The 23,102-nt window shown below is 33.2% G+C and overlaps 1 protein-coding gene across 1 annotated transcript; it reads right to left on the reverse strand.

Annotated features, from left to right (window-relative positions):
* Window positions 1-885: 885 nt before the first annotated feature.
* LOC143042665 (A disintegrin and metalloproteinase with thrombospondin motifs 20-like) lies at window positions 886-22,746 on the reverse strand. The gene is made up of 17 exons (XM_076215086.1): window positions 22,617-22,746; window positions 21,110-21,188; window positions 20,253-20,349; window positions 18,897-18,974; window positions 17,658-17,809; window positions 16,416-16,453; window positions 15,795-15,900; window positions 13,230-13,382; window positions 12,407-12,551; window positions 11,928-12,044; window positions 9,074-9,125; window positions 6,066-6,274; window positions 5,071-5,202; window positions 4,101-4,152; window positions 2,414-2,569; window positions 1,652-1,789; window positions 886-1,041 (listed from the first exon to the last, which is right to left on the reverse strand). Exons 1-17 carry the CDS (start codon window positions 22,666-22,668, stop codon window positions 926-928), a joined length of 1,872 nt encoding a protein of 623 aa, XP_076071201.1. The 5' UTR covers window positions 22,669-22,746; the 3' UTR covers window positions 886-925.
* Between the last annotated feature and the right edge of the window lie 356 nt (window positions 22,747-23,102).

Consider the following 23,102-nt stretch of genomic DNA (forward strand, 5'->3'; position numbering starts at 1 on the left):
GATAAATGATTTTTATCCACGAATTAAACGAAATTAAATACCCCACGAAAATGTCGGCTTTTACAGTATTGCACAATCCTGTTTTAGAAGCAGACAATATTTAGGCGTAACTATAAGCCATGATCTTGATTGGGGAACACACATACACAATATTACCTGTAAGGCAAATAAACCTTAGGTTTTGAAAAACTGCACACGTAAGGTTAAAATTCTTCGCAATTCTTAAGAAGAAAACATGTATATAACAAAACAACAGAATCACTGAAGTACAACAACGACAAAAAACTACATTACAACATACATAAGTACGAACTATTAAATTACAACTGCCATATTTCTGACTTGGTATAGGACATTTTAAGTAAAAAGTGGACTGAACCTGATTTTGTGGCTTGCAAAACCTCGTGTTTTATGGCAATCATAATCAATCAATGAATATTCTTTCATAGTTCTGTTAGATATTGACTGGATACATATGTCTAATATACCAAACGTGATATGAATAAGTGGTACCAATATTTTTTTAATTGTGTTGGCCTATCCAGTGTGATTATACGAAATTGCGACTTTTTGTAATTAATTTGGCTATTTATAAGGTCCACGATGACTCTCAAAATAAGCTACGGCCCACCTTTTTCTTTTACTAAAATTTGACAAAAGATCTTCATTTAGGTATGATTCCATTTTTCCACTTTTAATTTTAACTTTACGAGAAAGTATTTACCCGTTACATCAAAATCATGTCGATGTGTAGATGTTGTATTTATCAACGCTTTTAATATTGCTCTACGGGAATACTTACTTAGGGCTTACAACATTGGGATATATAATATCATTTGGTTTCATTTCAAGATATCAATGCACTGTTAAACTTTAATAAAACAATGAAAGAAAATTATTTTTTAATACTTTTTCCATTGAATGTTCATCCTATGACAGGAGCACTCAAGCATGTTTCACAACACTTCCCCCTATGGCTGGAACTATAATGGGAACATCTAGATGAGACACATCCACTTTGTTTATCTCCATATTCACAACCTGTTGAATACGATTTTCAAATATATATTTAGCTGTAGAAACTTCGTATTCTGATTCCGTACGGACATAAACGAACTCATCCGAGATTACACGATTGCTTGTTTAAACATTCTTAGAAACAGAAAGGTTTTATCTGTACGTTCAACCTTTTATTTCAAGCAATAATAATCTTTCAAAACTCTGTTTATTATTGAATTATCATTTGAATTGAAAGGACACGACCGTTTATATTAAAACAATTCACATATATATTTGCATTATGTTAAAAAATTATATTTCTATTATTAACATAATGCAAATATCAAAATATATACATAGTTATCCTTTATATTCATATCATATATTACAATACAAATATGTTAATAATAGTGACATTGTGTATAACAAAAATGTATACAATATTGAAATAGTTTAATTAAATGACACCCGGCCCAATGGACCTATATTAGTCATGAATGACAAAATGAATGAAGTCAGACGCATTTTGAAAATAAAATTTGACGACATTTTGACCATTTCAATACAACTAATGACGAACTATGTGTTACACTGTATAAAGGCAGGACAGATAAGATATACTTTCAAATATGCGAAAATAAACGTTACGTACCATGATGTGCCATATTCCCATATTTGGAACACGAACCGCAACATAAATCTGCATTATGTCCCCAGTAACACATCTGTTTATCGTTCTGTGAGGCTATGTTTGTTTGACACCAATCACTTTTGTCTCCATATTCACATCCTATATCAAAATAGTAAGTAATTACCTGCCTTGCGTTATAAGAATGACAACAACCAATCAACTTCCGAAGTATAGTCTTCGGCTTTCCGGAATTTCCCGAAGTCCTTCGTTCGCCGAATGTAAAGCGTCGGTCATTGCTTCGAAATTTTAAAATAATATGATATACGAAATAAAGGATATGGAAGATATTCATATCTTATTTATTATATCATTTTACTACACTACTTTTGTAATTTTTGTTTTTGGTATTTCCAAAAAGTCAAAAACGTTTGTAAATACATATAATTAGTAGTTTTCCACATTTCTGATTTCTAATTCATGCTCACTTAATTGTGTTGAATTGCAGCTATTTTGAAGTTCTGTTACTTATGAGGGTCTGAATGGACAAAAAGGGATAGACAAATAAAGAATAGAAAAATACAGTCATGACAGTGGTGAAATAAGACGAATAAGGTGCAAATATGAAAAAAATTATGACATTAATAAAAGTAAAAAATAAAGAGATAAAGACACCCTTTCTGTTAAGTTTCATACCCTCGATTATAAATACATTAATGAAATGATAAAGAAAATCATATCAAACATATACACTGAAGCACATATAAACAACAAACACACATGCACCTTGGTCATTTCGTAAGATAGATTGACAGGTTTCACAACATTTTTTTCTTGTATGGTCGTCATAGCAACGCCAGTGATGCTCTGGATGTTTTATCTGAGCACAAGTGAGACCATGAGCTGCGATACCAGTCGACTGGTCTCCGAATGGACAGGAACCTAAAAAAAAAATATAAAGAAAAAGGAAATATTTTTTGAATAAATATTAATAACTTCTAGATATTAGTTTTGATGCAGATAGTTTAATTTTAGAGGTATTTTGTGTATTGTATTCTGATTAAAATAAGATAAATAAAATACTCTTTATTATGAAAACGTCCTAGTCTGGTAATATTCGATGAAGGTTTTACAAGGAAAATTAAGTTATAAAAAATTTCAATAACTGTACCTAGTACATGCTAATACTGAAAACAAAAACACAAATCACAAAACATAATCATTAATTATAATTTTTTTATTCTTGAAAAATGGAGGAAAAGGTTTGTTGAGATTTGAAAAAATGTCTGTAAATAGAAATAAGAAGATTTGGTATTGGTGCGAATGTAACAAATCTCAATCTAAGGCACATATGTGTAAAAAGTAAACAATTATAGGTCAAAGTACGATCTTTAACACGGAGGCTTGTCTCGCACCGTAAAGCAAGCTACAAAGGGGCTCAAGAACGGAAAGTGTAAAACAATTCTATCAGGTCAACCAACAGTCTAATCTATATATATAAAAAAACAAGAAACAAGAAACACTAATGAACCACATAAACAAACGACAACAACTGAAAAACATTCTCCTGGTATAGAACATGTGCTAACACATGCAGCAGATTTAAACTAGCTTTGCGCCAATCCCTTCCCTAACCTGTGACAGTGATGCAACCTTAAAAAGTAGGAACAAACTATGCAAAAAAATCAATAAACGAAAAACAAATATGAGAAACAGCAACAAAGACAAACACTTAGTACATGCTCTTGACTTGGGACAGGTACATATAGAATTTGACGAAGTAAAACCATAATTTATCTAAATTCGCCAAAAATGATAGAAATAAACTCATCATAGAAACCCGGATTAAATTTTGTATGTAAGCCAAACGAGCGTTTCGTCTGCAAAAGACTCTTCAGTGACGCTGGAATCCAAAAAAATTAAAAAGCTTAAATAAAGTACGGAGTTGAAAAGCATTAAGGACCAAAGTTCCTAAAAGTTTTGCAACAGTTAAGGTAATCTATTTCTGAGGTAGAAAATCCTTAGTATTTCAAAGATTCTAAAAGATTTTGTTTACAGTTAATTTATAAATATGACCATATCAATGATAATTCATGTCAGGTGCTGACTACTGATAATTCATGTCAGCACATAATGATACATTATCTAAATTCGTTATTAAATTCAATACATATTTGACAAAGCTACTGATGTCTTTATTAAACTGTTACCACATACTGAACCTAAATATTACTAACACAACGACACGAGGACGAAAGGTACGGTGATCCATGATGGCTTGCTTTCGCAAAAACAAAAAACACTTAATAAGTTCCTTTTCTAAATTGATCACCATCAGGAGCGCACAAACACTAACATTTGAAAGCGTGTGATGTATATATATACGGAGAGAAGATGAGAGTTGAACGACTAAAGGAATACTTTAAAATCAGAAGTTATTGCGTGCAATAATGACTGCAGTAAAATACAATACCTTGCATAGAAGGAGCTGCATTGTCATGTACACATACTTGGTTGATACACCACTGGAATTAGAAAATAAAAACACAATTTAGAACATATCATCTAAAAGCTGATAATTATATTCGTTATCCTGAAATCGGTAAAAACAGCATACAAAAAATAATATTGATTGCAGGCTCTCCCTGTTAAACAAACAAAATAAATACATTGTTCAGTGTACCTTATCAGGCCGTTAGGCTGTATCAAGACAATTTAGTTATTTACAGCACCTATCGATAAGAAATCTATTCTGTTAACCCCCATCCACACCATCATAATTACTTTTAAAGTTCTAGTTGAACATTTTGATTTTGATTAAAAAGAGATTTTCTCGGTGCGTTGAAGATTGATGGTCACAAGCTGTTATCTGCCCTTCTGTTGGGTTGTTGTCTTTTTGACACGTTCCCCATTTTCATTCTCTATTTGATCATTCTACATTTAATTGGAGGTCACTAACCTTGTTATCGCCACACGTGGTTCTATCGTCAGCAGACGACGACAAACACCAATTACTCCTTGTGAGGTCGTTAGACTTAATTAGAGGTCACTTACCTTTTTATCGCCACACGTGGTTCTGTCATCAGCAGACAATGACAACCACCAATTACTCCAAGTGGGGTCGTTACATTTAATTGGAGGTCACTAACCTTTTTATCGCCACACGTAGTTCTGTCATCAGCAGACGATGACAAACACGAATTACTCCTGGTTGGGTCCTTACACATTTAATTGGAGGTCACTTTACCATTTTATCGCCACACGTGGTTCTGTCATTAGCAGACGATGACATACATGTACACCAATTACTCCTGGTGGGGTCGTTACACTTAATTGGAGTTCACTTACCTTTTTATCGCAACCCGTGGTTCTGTCATCAGCAGACGATGACAAACACCAATTACTCCTGGTTGGGTCGTTACATTTAATTGGAGGTCACTTACCTTTTTGTCGCCACACGTGGTTCTGTCATCAGCAGACGATGACAAACACCAATTACTCCTGGTCGGATCGTTGCACATAAGGTCCGAACACACCATCGAGGAATAATTAGCTGCGGAATAACGATGTGTTCCCTTAAATAAGAAGTTTATTTTAAATTTCCATTTGTCACTCGGAAAAAATAAAACAGGTTCTTTCTCATGTTGAACTGTTATACTACTGTCCCAGTTTTGGAGAAGGGTTGGGATTCCGCTTACATGTTTAACCCCGTCACATTTTTTTATGTATGTGCCTGTCCCACGTCAGGAGCCTGTAATTCGGTGGTTGTCGTTTGTTTATGTGTTACATATTTGTTTTACGTAATTTTTTTTATATAAATAAGTTTTCAAGTTTGAATTATTTTACATTGTCATTTCGGGGCCTTTTATGGCTGACTATGTTGTAGGGGCCTTTGCTCATTGTTGAAGGCCGTACGGTGACCTATAGTTGTTAATTTATGTATCATATTGGTCTCTTTTGGACAGTTGTCTCATTGGCAATCATACTACATCTTCTTTTTAAAATTAGTTATTTATTTATTTTTTTGTGTTTTTTTGTTGTTGACATTTTTCAGGTCACTTTGTTTTGCACTAAACATCTAATGAAATATTTACAGTTACAAATCTACAAGAATAATTGGTTATAACTGATAAAGGGCTCTTTCTTCGAAATTGGTTATTTTGAGGATTTCAAAATTTAAATAAGGGAGTGTGCTGTTCAAGTTTTAAATTTGTTTTTTGTTTTTTAGACTGTAACAAAGTTTATTTTTAAATCGCCGTATAACAGAGTCATTGATTTTCTTCATCTTTTGTTTACTTTTAGTGCTTTCTCTTGTGCTTTTAATCCTTGTCGATCTTTTTGACTGGAGGCAAGCTCGATGCCACGAAATCGACGTGGCGCCAGGGTTCTGTTAACTTAAAAAGTACTTTCTAATGAAAGAATAATTAACGATTCTTACCCTGCAAAGATACGAGCCTTGTCCATGTCTTTTAATACATTGTTGGTCTATGCTTATAGTGTTGCCATGTTGATCGCTGCCTGCACATAAGTTGCAACATTTGTACTTAATGCCATGCGTATAACATTCGTTTGGATCGGAACTAATCAATTGTCTGCACGTCATCCCATTTTTTACAACACCTGTCTGGTCGCCGGCAGGACAAGAATCTAAAAACACAAAACGCTGAGTTAAAATGAATTTTCCGCAAACAAGATTTTAAAGTTCCATAGTTATATTATTAAAATAAACAGAAGTATGGTGTTTCATTAAAAGCTTAAACATATTTGTTATTACGATTTGCCTTTCTCCATTAAAATGAAAACTTAAAGTTAGAATTTACTTCCCGTTTTTGCATACAATTTTGGTCCCTGATGGAAAAATAATGTTGTATAGCACAGATCGCGATCAACTACAAGCTATAGTGACACAATTTGAAAATATCCCGTATGGTTTCCCAATTTAGTAACTTCGTTTGGTTATGGTTGAGATTACCATTAGCTTAAATAAATCAAGAATAAATACAAAGAATGTGTCTAAGAGACATCCAACCGATCAAAGATCAGAAAACAGCCCAAGACCACCAATAAGTTTTTTTTTAACACAGCAAGAAAATCCCGCACCCTGCGTCAGGCTTCAGCTGACCCCTTAAAAAAAGTGTGACTAAACTCCGAAACATAAACATGAACCACATTAAACAAACAAATAAAGGATATAGGCTCCCGGTTTGTGACAGGCGCAAATATGCGGCGGGGTTACATGTTTCGGTTAATCTTACTAAACCAATATCCATCCACAAATTTCTCATAAAAATGATTTTTCTTTTTATCATCTATAATTCTTTTATATTTCATATTATTCTTAAGACTATTAAAGTTTACCGAATGATTTAATAGTTTATTTAAATGGCAGATCAATGCGTATTGCGATCAACGGATTTTTACGAGGTGGTTGACAATAAGGTCACATGCATACTGAAAATATGTCGGCGAATTGGTTTCTGTAAGCTAGCAATTAAATAAAAGAAAACTTCTCCTAAATATCGACAACTTAAAGAATTGTCACAGATCATGTGACCGATCTGATAAAAACACAGATCACGTGACGAATCTGATTAAAACACAGATCATGTGACCAATCTGGAAAAAAAACACAGATTAGGTGACCAATCTGATAAAAACATAGATTAGGTGACCAATCTGATTAAAACACAGACCATGTGACCAATCTAAAAAAAAAAACCACAGATCATGTGACAAATCTGATAAAAACACAGATCATGTGACCAATCTAATAAAAACACAGACCATGTGACCAATCTGATAAAAACTAAGATCATGTGACCAATCTTATTCAAACACAGACCATGTGACTGATCAATGAATGTTGAGCTTCGACAATTTATGGGTGTGTATCATTACGACAAAATCAGAGGTTATCGAAAGATGTTGAAAATAAGTAGTAGAACGGACCTACGTCTGAACTTTGTTAGCGAGGCTTATGGCACGCCGTTATTATATTTATTCAATTTCAAGATATCTGATTTAGTTAAATAAGATATCTTATAAACTAATTGGGATATCTTAATAACAAAATGAGATATCTTATATATTAATTGAGATATCTGATTTATTAAATAAGATATCTTATATATTAAATAAGATATCTTATTAAAATGTTTATAAAGATATCTTATTAAATATATAAGATATCTTATTTAAAATATAAGATATCTTATTTAAAATATAAGATATCTCTATTAATTTATAAGATATCTTTTATATAGTTAATAATAGAGATATCTTATTTACTTAATAAGATATCTCCATAAGTTAATAAGATATCTATATTAGTTTATAAGATATCTCTATTAATTAATAAGATATCTCCATTAGTTTATAAGATATCTCTATTAATTAATAAGATATCTTATAAAGTATGTATTTAAAAGATATCTTTATAAAGAAGTAAGATATCTTATATACTTTATAAGATATCTTATTAATTAATAGAGATATCTTATTAACTTATAGAGATATCTTATAAACTAATAGAGGTATCTTATAAACTTATAGAGATATCTTATTTAATTGGTTATAAAGATATCTTATTTAATATATAAGATATCTCCATAAGTTAATAAGATATCTCTATTAGTTTATAAGATATCTCTATTAATTAATAAGATATCTTATAAAGTATGTATTTAAACGATATCTTTATAAAGAAGTAAGATATCTTATATACTTTATAAGATATCTTATCAATTAATAGAGATATCTTATTAACTTATAGAGATATCTTATAAACTAATAGAGATATCTTATTTACTTTCAAATTAAATAAGATATCTTATAAAAATTAAAGATATCTTATAAAAATTAAAGATATCTTAATACTTAATAAGATATCTTATTAAATAAATAAGATATCTTCAAATTTGAATAAATATAAAAACGGCGTGCCATAGAGGCTTAGTCGCACGGTCGGTCAAATATCTTAATCAGATTTGGGTTTGTATTCTCCAATCTTGTACAATTACCTAGTAATGGCCATACATATACGTTTCTTTATGGCCATTCTTTTTTCTGTATTCATCAGCTAATGTTTTTTATTTTAGGTTGCAGTTCATTATCGTTTATCCAACATTCTTTTGTTCATATGAAGATTGAAGAATTTTGATGTGTTCGTAGCGTGTTTTTTTTTTTTTTTGATTACCCTTCATCAGGGCAAGAATACGAAGCCGAATACGGTACTTGAAAGACCGCGAATGTTTATGAACCGAAATAATTGAAGAGCTATGTGACCAAAAAGTACCTAAAAAAAACTAAATCCATCAGAGGTCAACTTTACCTGAACCTAAAGTGCTAGCACTTTATAAGGTTAGTAAGTACATCAATTACATTTTTTTTTCAAATTACAATCTTACGTTGATGAAACAAATATAAAGTTGAATAAACACTGTTTACCTGAAACCGAGGGTGCATGGTCATCATGTACACAAACATCAGAAATACACCACTGCAACAAATGAAAAAAAAACTACTGTGAGAACAAACGGGTTTAGTAGTTAAAGCACTCAGTACCTACGTAAAACTTAACTAGCGAACTAAAACAAATCGTTTTTGTTACGCAGTTACGCATATTCATCTAATTATTTCGTATTCTTTAAAAACAAAAAAAGCATTAACAAACAAAAGAGATTTGTAGGTTTCAAACATTGTAAGGTAAGATCATTTTTAATTGTGTATATGAAGTCTAAGTGGAGATTACAGAATAGATGGCCAAAACGTTTAAAATAAAGGACCTAAAATTTCAGAAATAGAGAAAAATAAGCCCAAAAAAATAAAGAATACAAAAATATAATTGTTCAAATATAAAGAAATACAGGCAAAGTTTATAAAGAATATAGAAAAATGGCTTAAATATTTAAGAATACAGATTTGAAGGAACCCCATCCAGAATGAGGAGGTTAGTGTTGATAAATTTAATGTTACAGTATGAAATATGTCGTGTTACTAGTATACACGATTAATAGCGAAGGCTCCATGTAAAGGCCGTATTTTGACCTATACTGGTTTACTTTAATAACATGTGACTTTGATGGCGAGTTGTCTCATTAGCACTCATACCACATCTTCCTATATCCCTTGACCTTTTGTTCCCACATGGTGTGCCATCAGAGTGAGGAAGTTAGTGTTGATATTTTTAATGTAATATTGTTAAATGTGTCTTGTTACTAGTATACACAATTAATAGCGAAGTCTACATGTTGAAGGCCGTACCTTGACCTATAATTGTTTATGTTTTATAAATGGTTACTAGTATATACGATTAGTAGCAAAGGCTACATGTTAAAGGCCGTACCTTGACCTATAATCGTTTACTTATTATAAATGGTTACTAATATACACGATTAATAGAGAAGGCTACGTGTTAAAGGCCGTACCTTGACCTATAATGGTCTACTTATTATAAATGGTTACTAGTATACACGATTAATAGCGAAGGTTACATGTTGAAGGCCATACCTTGACTTATAATCGTTTACTTTTTATAAATGGTTACTAGTATACACGATTAATAGCGGAGGCTACATGTTGAAGGCCATACCTTGACCTATAATCGTTTACTTTTTATAAATTGTTACTAGTATACACGATTAATAGCGAAGGCTACATGTTGAAGGCCATACCTTGACCTATAATCGTTTACTTTTTATAAATGGTTACTAGTATACACGATTAATAGCGAAGGCTACATGTTGAAGGCCATACCTTGACCTATAATCGTTTACTCATTATAAATGGTTACTAGTATACACGATTAATAGCGGAGGCTACATGTCGAAGGCCGTACCTTGACTTATAATGGTTTACTTTTTATAAATGGTTACTAGTATACACGATTAATTGCGAAGGCTACATGTTAAAGGCCGTACCTTGACCTACATGTCTAATGGTTTACTTTTTATAAATGGTTACTAGTATACAAGATTAATAGCGAAGGCTACATGTCGAAGGCCGTACCTTCACCTATAATGGTTTACTTTACACATTAATTGTTACTTGGATGACGAGTTGTCTCATTGGTACTCATTCCTTATCTTCCTATATCACTTTAACTTTTTGTTCCCACATGATGTATCATCAGCGTGAGAAGGTTAATGTTGCTATCTTTAATAATACAGTGTTAAATATGTCGTGTTACCAGTATACACAATTAATAGCGAAGTCTACATGTTGAAGGCAATACCTTGACCTATAATCGTTTACTTTTTATAACTGGTTACTAGTATACACGGTTAATAGCGAATAAAATTTAGAATGGAAATGGGGAATGTGTCAAAGAGACAACAACCCAACCATAGAAAAAAACAACAGCAGAAGGTCACCAACAGGTCTTCAATGTAGCGAGAATTTTCCGCACCCGGAGGCGTCCTTCAGCTGGCCCCTAAACAAATATGTACTAGTTCAGTGATAATGAACGCCATACTAATTTCCAAATTGTACACAAGAAACTAAAATTAAAATAATACAAGACTAACAAAGACCAGAGGCTCCTGACTTGGGACAGGCGCAAAAATGCGACGGGGTTAAACATGTTTATGAGATCTCAACCCTCCCCCTATACCTCTAGCCAATGTACAAAAGTAAACGCATAACTATACGCATATTTAAAATTCAGTTCAAGAGAAGTCCGAGTCTGATGTCAGAAGATGTAACCAAAGAAAATAAACAAAATGACAATAATACATAAATAACAACAGACTACTAGCAGTTAACTGACAAGCCAGCTCCAGACTTCAATTAAACTGATTTAAAGATTATGATTTCATGATATGAATATCAGGCACAATCCTTCCCGTTAGGGGTTTAGTATCATACGATTAATACCGAAGGCTACATGTTAAAGGCCGTACCTTGACCTATAATGGTTTACTTTTTATAAATGGTTACTAGTATACACGATTAATAGCGAAGGCTACATGTCGAAGGCCGTGCCTTCACCTAGAATGGTTTACTTCAATAAATTGTAACTTGGATGGCGGTTGGTCTCATTGGCACTCATACCACATCTCCCTATATTAGCTCTTTACCTTTTTATTCCCACAGGGTGTACGATCAGAGTGAGGAAGTAAGTGTTGCCATCTTTAATGTTAAAGTGTTAAATATGTCGTGTTACTAGTATACACGATTAATAGCGCAGGCTCCATGTTAAAGGCCGTACGTTGACCTATAATGGTTTACTTTATATACATTGTTACTTGGATGGCGAGTTCTCTCATTGGCACTGATATCAGATCTTTCTATATCTGTTTACCTTTTTGTTCCCACAGGGCGTTCCATCACCACCATCTATGTAATAACAGCTATCTCGCTTAGCATCGTAACATTTCAGTTTTAGACAAATAGTTGTGTAATCTTTATAGTACCTATCCTGAAATGAACATTGAATTTAAATATATAAAATAGAGAATGGAAATGTAGAATGTGTCAAAGTGACAATAACCCGACCAAGAGTAACAAAACACAACAGAAAGCCACCAATGGATCATCAATACAGCGAGAAAAATAATCCACCCATAGGCGGTCTTCATCTGGCCCCTAAACAAAAAATGTGTACCAGTTTAATTTTTGTATAATATTTCATTGAGAATCTAATTCCGAAGAGTAGGCTATAAAAGACAACTTTGAAATTAAAACGGATGTTGCATTTGATTTTTTCCTTTTTGAATTGTATTTTTTCTTTAGTCAAATCTAAACAATGTGGATTGCGTTACATCTTAATAACTCACTAACCCGGCAAAGATATGAATCTGCCCCATAATGCACCCGGCATTGCTCGTCTGCGGAATATCTTTGTCCATACCATAGAGTTGTAGCATTTAGCACATATGGGTCCGGATGTCTGTTCTGTGATGATAACAGACAGTCTCTATGCTGTCTATAACAATAAAATTACAGTTTATTTGGGTTTAATTGACCTAATGCTAAGGCAAAGAAAACAATTACTCATATATCAAATACAATAAAATGTATTATCAAACATGCACTTCATAAATGCGATATCTAATGTTTTGCCAACAATCTCTTTTTTTTCTTCTTCATTGACGTTAGCAAATACTAGTAAGTAGACATGAAATAACTAGGACAACGAGTTAATCCTTTTTCTTTCCTTATCAATCTATCAACCAAATATTCGTGTATATATACATATCTTTAAACATAATACACAAAACTAAACGGTATTTTGTAAAATATCGTAAGGTATTACTTTTTGGTTTGCTATCTGTTTCTAATGCATTGTACTGTTTCGTTTGACTGCGAACAAACAAGTGTAAAAAATAACTGCAACAATGTCCTAAAAGAGGCCCCTTGGCACTGAATGTAGTAAGAAAAACATGGCCCAAAAGTGGTCCATGGCACAGAGATGGTTAAAAGAAGTGTGTTGCTTAACACTCGATGACACTGGTGTAGTAACACATACATGTAACGAAAACTTCAAGTTCATCTTTTTTTTAATTTATCTTTCGCCTGATCGATTTAACAATATCTGGTAAAATTCGATCACAAATTGATTTTTTGTTTTTTATTGCATATGTCTAAATACCGACTAACTTACTTGTCCAAGCTAGATATGTATGTTCGAATGTAATTTACAGAACAAGACGAAAATGTCCATTTCTTTACATTTGCCAGGATAAAGTGTGTTGCCATGGCATATCCGTCTTTACTATTACATGAGTTGCCATCGCCATCATGATCACAGCCCAAACTGAAGTGCAAAACATTAAGTAATAATATTGTGTCAATAGTGTACGGGGTGCCCCACCCGCACTATCATTTCTTATGTTAAGTGGACCGTAATTGGCGTCAATGATATTATTTGGCTTTAAATTTGGAAAGATCAAGCATAGGGAACATGACTTGTGTACTACTAAGTTTCAAGTTGATTGGACTTCAACATGTTCAAATTAATAAAAAAATAACCTAACCAAAAAATTTGAACCTGAAGCGGGACAGACGGACGAACGAACGGATGGACAAACTTCTAAACGGATGGTGAACAGGCACTTACACCGAAACACACAATCCCCCTATGTGGGACATAAAAACAATCTCTTGGACCACTTATTGGGCTAAGGAATAAATATTGTCTTATTTTAATCAAATAAAATCATGAAAACATGTTTAACCAAGCTGGATTATTGCGCCTGGGACAGTAAACTCGGAAATTATTGCGATGTTTTATTACTGCGAAAAATGCGACAAGGCTATTATCGCAATAATTCAAACTCTCATTTTGAAATTTTTCCTATGAATTAAACAAGATTTTTCTTAAAACCGTAAAATTAAAATCGTATTTTAGACTTAAATGACAAAATGCAATAATAATTTGTGAATTTACAGAATTAGCTTAGGACTAATTGTATGATTCAGAGTTAAGTGTATCCATTTCGCTGAACCAGTATATAAATATAACAATTTTTGACCAAGCAAAACCCGCCTTTATGTACGAGTATTAACCTGTGGTCATTGCCCATTTATTTAACTAGGAAAAAAGCGTAATAATATGTCATGTATAAACGAAATTAGCGCAGATTTACGTAAATGTCCCTATGTCATAGCTCCTTCGCAATTACTTGCGAGGTGAAGAAATAAGAATAGTTATGTAGTGAGGAATTGCAGTTTGATAAGCATCCCTGTGGACTAACGCATGCATTGGCCATTAACTGTACTGTATAAAAGTCGGTATTGCCCTGAACTAATAATATGATCTTAGATTAACATACCTGTGACCTAGCTTTTGTGCCATTAACTCTGCTGTATAGAAGTCTGTATTGTCCTGTACTAATGATGTACTCTAAGATATACATATATGTGACCTAACGCATGGGCCATTAACTGTACTGTAAAAAAGTCGGTATTGTCCTGTACTAATGATATACTCTCAGACTGACAAACCTGTGGCCTAACTCATGGGCCATTAACTGTGCTGTATAAAAGTCAGTATTGTCCTGTACTTATGATACGCTCTCAGATATACATATCTGTGTCCTAACTCATGGGCCATTATATTAAGTGTGCTGTATATAAGTCGGTATTATCCTGTACTAATGATATACTCTCAGACTGACATACCTGTGGCCTAACTCATGTGCCATTAACTGTGCTGTATAAAAGTCGGTATTGTCCTATACTAATGATTTGCTCTTTGATGTACATACACTTTTCAGATGGTTTTTGTCAAAAATGAAAGTGGCCGCATCCGTGTTCATCCTCAACCTTTATATATTTTGTGTATTTTCGTAAAATACAACTTACATTTCTGTACCTGTGGCCTAACTCATGGGCCATTAATTGTACTGCTTATAAGTCGGCATTGCCCTGTACTACTGATATGTTCTTAGATTAACATACCTGTGTCCTAACTCATTGGCCATTAACTGTGCTGTATAGAAGTCAGTATTTTCGTGTACTAAATGATATACTAGTACTCTCGGACTGACATACCTGTGGCCTAACTTATGGGCTGTATAAAAGTCGGTATTGTCCTTTACTAATGATACGCTCTAGGATTTTCATACCTGTGTACTAACTCATGTGTCATTAACTCTACTGTAAAAAAGTCGGTATTGTCCTGTACTAATGATACGCTCTTAGATTCATACCTGTGGCCTTACTCATGTGCCATTAACTGTACTGTATAGAAGTCGGTTTTCCTGTACTAAATGATATGCTCTCAGATTTACATACCCGTTGCCTAACTCATGGGCCATTAACTGTGCTGTATAGAAGTCTGTTTTGTCCTGTACTAATGATATACTCTCAGATTGATATACCCGTGGCCTAACTCATGGGCCATTAACTGTACTGTATAGAAGTCGGTATTGTTCTTTACTAATGATACGCTCTTAGATGTACATATCGGTGTCCTCACTCATTGGCCATCAACTGTGCTGTATAAAAATCTGTTTTCTCCTGTACTAATGATACGCTCTTAGATGTACATACCTGTGTCCTAACTCATGGGCCTTTAACTTTGCTATATAAATGTCGGTATTGTCCTGTATTAAAAAATATGTCTCAGCTGTACATACATGTGACCTAACTCATGGGCCATTAACTGTGCTGTATAAAAATCTGTTTTCTCCTGTACTAATGATACGCTCTTAGATGTACATACCTGTGTCCTAACTCATGGGCCATTAACTGTGCTGTGTAAAAATCTGTATTATCCTGAACTAATGATATGCTCTTAGATTTGCATTCTGCATCTGTGTAGGCGTATCCTACAAAAATGAAGCGAAATATATCAAAGGAAAATAAAAACTCTAAAGTTACCTTCCGGAACAACTGAGATACTCCCAGATTTTTGCGGGATTCGATTCTGGTTGCTCGGTCTTTGGGTTTCTATGTTATGTTTTGTGTACAAGTACTGTTCTCTGGTCTTGTTTTCTTTTAAGCCATGGTGTTGGCAATTTATTTTCGACTTGTGAGTTTCAATGACCATTTGGTATATCTTTTGAAGAGAGACTGTAAACAACTCATTGCAAAAATGAAAGACGACAAAAAAATAAGCAATACAAAAAATAATACTGCATACAAAACTCAAGACTGACCGGTCCTTGCAAAGTCAATGATTTGTTGTTGGAAACCCCAAACATAGTTCGAACCAAAAACGAATTAAATGCGTGGACTGCTCAAACACTATAAACCATCGGGTTTGGACAAACATCATGTATTCTATTTTTTGTAAGACATACAGCATAATGTGTAGGTGTGCATACTAAAACAATTGTAATACCTGAAAATGTGTGATTGTCTCCATGATCTAGGGCATACCTATAACAAACATAAACAGCAATGACACAAAGGCAATACACACAAAATATAAGTATAAGGAGATGACGTATGGTGCCAAAATGGCAACTACATTATTCACACAATTTACATACAGTTGATTAAAGCAACTTATATAATCAACCTTCCCAAAGCAACCCTATAATCATCCTTCCGGCCTTTGATAATGATAAAATCAATACTGAATAAAACATGAATATTTTATAACCGCTTTAATTTTAAAACCGAACACATTAGAAAAAAAATGTATCCTGATTGTGATGTTATATGATTTTTATTTTAAATCTGATTCCATATGCTACATGTAAGTGAGGCATTTTGAAATCTGTATATCAGGAAAGAAACATGTAGTTTTTCTGAGTATAACTATGCCTTAGTCTGATGTATATCTGGTTTCTTTGTTTGTTTTTAAAGTACACCTTACATGTAGTATTGCGTGTGTGTTTTTTTTTCTCTCTCAAATAGAAACTGCTTATAAATTGCAAAATTAAATTATAAACGATTTTTTTTAGATTATATTTTAAATTATCAAAAGAAACAGTAGAATATATTACATGCTTGAGATGTATAGCTAAATTCAATGCACCTCAAGTTTATGTTTTCAGTTACCATGGTTGTCTGACGTTGTTTTTTTTTATCAGCTCATAGACATAATGTTGTCATGGGACCGTGACGTCAACAACGTTTTTTCATGATTTACTCCGGAATTTAGAATTAAATTATAAAAAATGACCGTAATTTTTTTTCTGACTATTCTAAATAGCATAAAAGATGTAGTGCTACGCGGATTATTCAGTGTGCACCACGTTTTTTATGTTCTTTCTTCATAAACAGAAAAAAAAGTATTACAGTCATTCCTTAAACACATGTATAATATTTCAATCAGTAAAGACAGATGTTTCAAATAATACCGTTTTCTTTTAGAATTTCATATCCATAAAAGAGGGCTAGGATTGGAATATTTATTTCTATGTTCTAAAAATTTTAGACCATTGCTATATTTTTTTTTTAATAAATTTTGCATGTTATTCTCTTTTCTTCATATTGTAGCACTCAGTAATTTTCTATACCATGATTTGGGCTTCTTTTATTCCAATTCCTAACATTGTTTTCCCTTCATTATGCACTTTTCCCATTATTCTCTATAAACAATAAACAATTTTGAGAAGTGCAGATATTCACGTACATTGTAAAGACCATAGCATGATCATGGGGGATTGTTGATTGCAGCTGTACAGATTTAGGTTTGAAAAGCGGTAAAACTTTGTTAGGATCTACCCGGTACTTCGGTGAAACTCGGACCTTTACTGTTTCTGTCCAGGGCGAATCCGATGCTCTCTGTAATGAAAGTTTATAGTTTGGCAGATTACTTATTCATTGCTCAAACAATTTCTACCTTCTACAAGTAGAATTGGTTGGACCTCTCTAGTGATTTTTCTAATGAATTGAATAAAATGTTGGAGTGTTGTGATTGATACTGTTACATGTACCCAACAAAATGATGGAATATAAAATTTCTGATTCATATACTGTGGATTCATAATTATTCATTGGATAACAATTCTCGTGGTTTTACTGGGTGCATGTAAACCACGAATTCAAATATTAAACGAATTACTAATTTCCTATCAATGTTGTTTGTCAGCTTGGCAATTGGCAAAAACACGAAATCACATATACACGAAAGGGAAAGTTTTCCGCAATCCACGAAAATTGGTACAGACATTAATTTTGCTTATGTAGAAAATACTCTAGTTTTTAAGCTAGCTAAACCTCAAAATTGTATGACAGTCACATACATGTATGTACATAAGATTAAAATGGATGGTGTTTACAAGACTTATGATTTGAATTGCTTTCAATAAGTTGGTTGGTGTTCATGTCAATAGGTTACTATGAAGATTTTCAACTACCAGTTGGTCGATGTCACTTACATACCATAGGCAACAATCTTTTACCGTCATGAAATATGGTCCGTTTGGTATTTTTCGGTAAATTGGCTGTTGATTAAAATCTGTTGAAATCATCATTTGTTTTTATCCTTAACCTACTTACATTAGATGGTCTTTGCTTGATTTTGACGCATTCTCTTCAACTTTGTCATCGGCTAGTTATGAGTCTGATGTAGATTTAACTCGCGTTCGGCTAAGTTGTGAGCTTGGTACCTATGTTAAGGTTTAACTATGATTCATCACGACGGATATTTAATGTTCAGATTCGATGGAATGTTCCATTCATTGAAACCTACCGCGTCATACATGTAGAAACTAAGTAATAGAAGAATGTGTCTGAGTACACGTGCCCGCTCAAGCTTTGCAACCAGTTTTGGTCGGAAAGACAGACAAAACGGACGGACAATGGTGGCACGAAATGCATTGATCGCCTTTAGTGGGCGCATACAAAGTGAATTTAAAACGATACTTACCGTCATAACGATAACATCCACGAGTTTAATCTGTACAAATAAATTGTTTGGCTCCAGGCTTTTATAAACAATATTACTCTTTAAAAAGAAAAGAAGAAAAAACATAATATTTAGTGCAGGCATACTTAAAGTTTCATATTTGATACAAATCTCAAATAATCAAACACAAATACGGGATTGATTTGTGTCTGATTAGCAAATCAGCATATATTACATGATCATTCAGAGTAATATCATGGTAATGAGTTAAAAGTATTAATTTGTTACTGGGACTAGTTTTTGTACGTAATGCCTCGCGTTTGTCTTAGAAGCACACAGACATAATTTATTGCATTGCAATACTGTTATTGAACAAAGAAATTTAAGGAAGTTTGCTGCTCTGTTTCATAATAAATAACTTTCCATAAAACTAATATATATTGATAGGGGATTAATTGAAGAATCAAAAAAGCAAAACAAATATAGGGGTCAATGTGCTTGTTTTTGAGATATAAGCCATTGAAATTTTGGCGGGAAAATATCTCTCTTGATTTTTCATAGCTTTATCATTGACCAGTTAAAGTTCTCAAAAACTATTAAAAAATAAATAAAATTTTATAAGACTTTTACAAATGGCTTATAATTATACATGGAAAACATTAATAAAAAGAAATATGGGGGTTCATGGGAATTTTTTTTAAGGCATTTAAATGGATAAAACCAGAGGATTTCGATAATCTGACAAAAACTCCAAAACATGACAAGCAAACATCCTTAAAACAAATTATTTCTTTTTCTCTACTCCAAAAGAGGAAGAGAATGGTTAAGTGATCTTATTAATAACTTCTTATACCGCGTCATTGGACACGTTTTAAGTCACATGTTTTCAGCAAGTACGAAATTTCTAAAAATAAAAACAACACGTAATAAATTTCGTAGCACTTTTCTGGATTTATCTTCACCAGGAACGCTCAAAGCAAAGCCGAACATATGATAGCTAAGGATACGTAAAAATCGAAACAGTTTAAGAGCTCGATTACTGTTTTACCCTTCTACAGAGTTTGTTTGATTTATTGATATTAAGGTGGTACCTAACACTACAGGGAGATAACTCTGTAAAATCAACAGAACGTTTTAATGACGTTGTGTTGGTAAGGGAATATTAAGCTTCTCAATGATCAAAATGAGTGTTTGTCAAACTGCTATATAACAAGTGTAATTTTTCTGATTAAACGGTTGGTTCAATTTTTTTGATTTTTTTATATTTTTGTCAAAGGATCAAAGTAAATACTTTGTCAAAATTTAGAGAAAATTGAACGAGCCAAATTAATTTTAGTTCAGGTGTTAGGTACCACCTTAATGTACTTCAGTACATACCGATTTTATAAGACTCCCGATATAAGCTTTCAGGTTACTCTTTGCCGCGCTTTCTCTGTTCTGTGATGTGTCAGTTGTAGGCGTTTTATCATACCAGCTGTCAATCATAAGCATTTTAAAATGATCATTTCTGCTAATTTTTGCAAAGTAGTTAGAATCGTTTTGAAATTTTGAAAGTCCAAATATATACAGAGAAATAAGTTTGGTTCCTGCTGCACCTATTACAAACATATATAGGAAAAATGCTTGTCTTGTAAATGTGCAGAATATTAATATATATCTAGCGTTTAAGCAAATCGACACTCAGGCTGGGCATAGTTTTAACGTGGTAAAGATCACAATAAACCGTCAATATTCACTCTCTTTCCCTGTTTTCAAGACAAGCGCGTTTCTACAAGACCACCTATTATGCGGTTCATGCAAACCATTTAAGGCTAATTAGTTGTATTTGTATGAAAATTAAATATTACATAATTACGTTGCTTAGTCTTAAGTTTTCTATGTTTTTTTGTGTATGGTTTTTTCTTTTCGTCTCTTTCGTTCTTTGCAATGGCATTAATCAGTTTGTTTTCGACTTAACAGTTTAAATTCCCTTTGGTAACTTTCGCCTCTCTCCTAAAGTGATTTTTAGTTCTTCATCCTGATCGTTTTGACTTCGTCTTTGGTGAAAAGTGGTATCATCTCTTGGTTTTATACGTTTTATTAATGAAACCATCGGACTCAGCGCTAATACAAACCGGAAGACAAGTATGAGTGAATATTGAAATTATGAGATGTGGTATGATTGCCAATGGGACTACTCGTCAGAAACCAAATGAATTAAAAGGAAGGATCACACTGCATGTAATATAACTTACTTTTTATATGCACTATAATCGGCTACAATAAGAAGTTCAATCTCGTGACGGGATGTTGCTCTTTCCTGTAAAGTTAAACCTTTTCAGGAAAAAAAGAAAATATGATTTAATGAGGATTTAGACTATCTATAACATGATGCAATGATACAAAGATGTTAATTCGACATATCATTTGTCGCAAAGTTATGTGTTCGATAGCGTCAGGCTCTTCTAATAAATGATCCATGTATTATTCTTAAACTGTATTTGATCATATAATGCACTGGTCTTTGTTTTGCAAGCTGATGTTCCTTTTTAAATAGAGCATACGTAGAAACGACATTGACTGTTAAAATGACGACGATGTATAAGGATAATAATTTTTAACCCGTTTGCTCTTAATCATTTCTTAATCGGTTATTTTATATAATCATTTGTAAACCGGTTCTTCCTTTGTGATTTTTACCGCCTCGTTGGTTTCTTGGTAGCGTGTTCGAATCAAGTGCGGGAGGTTGTGGGTCCAAATAATTTAAAACTGATATTTGCTGCTTTTCCGCTTAGTAGACGTCATTTAGGAGTAGTAACACATATTGGTCGAGTCAACGTCAGAATAATGTGTCCGCGAGTATGGTTACGTGCCTTCCTGTGGACTGCTACGTGCTGTACTTTGTGAACTTGCACGTTAAAAACCCAGCTCAGCTTGTCGTGATAAATAAAAAGATGTGGTATGAGTGCCAATGAGATAAACTTCCATCAGTGTCACAATGTATAAAATGTTAACAATTGTAGGTCAAAGCCTTTGCACACACCGAACACCAAGCTATAAAGGACCCCATACTGACTAGTGTGAAGCATTCAAACAAGAAAGCAAACGGTCTAATCTATATATAAAAGAACGAGAAACGAGAAACAAACCAACAAACGACAACAACTGAACAACAGTCTCCTAATTGAACACAGAAGAGTTTTTATTCCTTTTTTTATCAACACGTTCTCGTCCGGAATACGCATATCATTTTGTCGCTGGACTGCATTTATAACTTGTCTTAATTATTTCTAAACCGGTTCCAAAAGTATGGAATTAAATGTTATTGATTGATTTGATAAACAAAGTGTCATATCATCAGTGATTGATTGATTGTGTTTGATTTACGTTCAGCGGCAAATATGTTAAATACTTGTTCATGACAATTATTTCAAAAGGCCTACAAGGTAATGATTGACCGGGATGAAGAGCGAAAAATGTGGGCTGCCACTTAAAAATAGGTCAATATTATGTAGATATAGAAATAAAACACATACGGACCTTTCAGAGATTTGTAAGATTATTCCTGTAACGTATTGAGGGCGTGTCAGTATCTCAACAAGATGCATCTGTATATATACGTCCCGCGTAACAAAACAGACGCCCACTTTAGTTACTGCCTGAATGAAAGCTATCAAGGGATTGGCATATGTCTATCCTCGTGAGTTAACAATTGGGGTTGTGTCATATTGCTAGTATATAAGTATATAAAACTATGTATACCTTGTGTTAAATGCACAAAAGTAAACAGTCCCAACCACAGGATTTCTTTCATGTTGAAGTAAGAATCGTACTCCGAGGCCAATAACCTTATCTGCAAGCTTACGTATACACGATAAGCCTAAGTTCCCTTGTTCTTATCGCAGATGACGAAATCATGTCTGATATACTTATCGTCTATGTTGAGGACACCTTCGCGTATGATTTGTTAGTACATCAATATACATTTTTTTTTAATTCGAAATAAACGCCACCAAAAGTGTAAGAACTATTTACCACCTCAGTATACCCGAATGTTGTTACAAAACCACAAGTTTTTTGTACCGTGTCTTGTTTTGTTAATTTTGATTTTGTCTTCTTTTATGATTATGCATAGCAACTAAAAGTTTGGGGATATTGTTTTACCCCTGTCCACCTGTCCGTCATTCTGTCCTTACGTCTTTCCACCCGTCCTTCCGTCCTTCCGTCCGTCCCATTATGGGTAAATAT

Source organism: Mytilus galloprovincialis, chromosome 8 (genome assembly GCF_965363235.1).
Source record: "Mytilus galloprovincialis chromosome 8, xbMytGall1.hap1.1, whole genome shotgun sequence".
Lineage (NCBI taxonomy): Eukaryota > Metazoa > Mollusca > Bivalvia > Mytilida > Mytilidae > Mytilus > Mytilus galloprovincialis.

What these genes read in the sequence shown, in the direction of transcription:
- LOC143042665 (XM_076215086.1), bottom strand. Translation starts at nt 22,668, where the DNA reads ATGAAAGAAATCCTGTGGTTGGGACTGTTTACTTTTGTGCATTTAACA. An exon ending in TTTTGTGCATTTAACACAAG is followed by an intron (nt 21,189 to 22,616) that starts GTATACATAGTT and finishes TTTCCTGAAAAG; the next exon opens with GTTTAACTTTACAGGAAAGA. An exon ending in CGCCCTGTGGGAACAAAAAG is followed by an intron (nt 9,126 to 11,927) that starts GTAAACAGATAT and finishes CATTTGTTGCAG; the next exon opens with TGGTGTATTTCTGATGTTTG.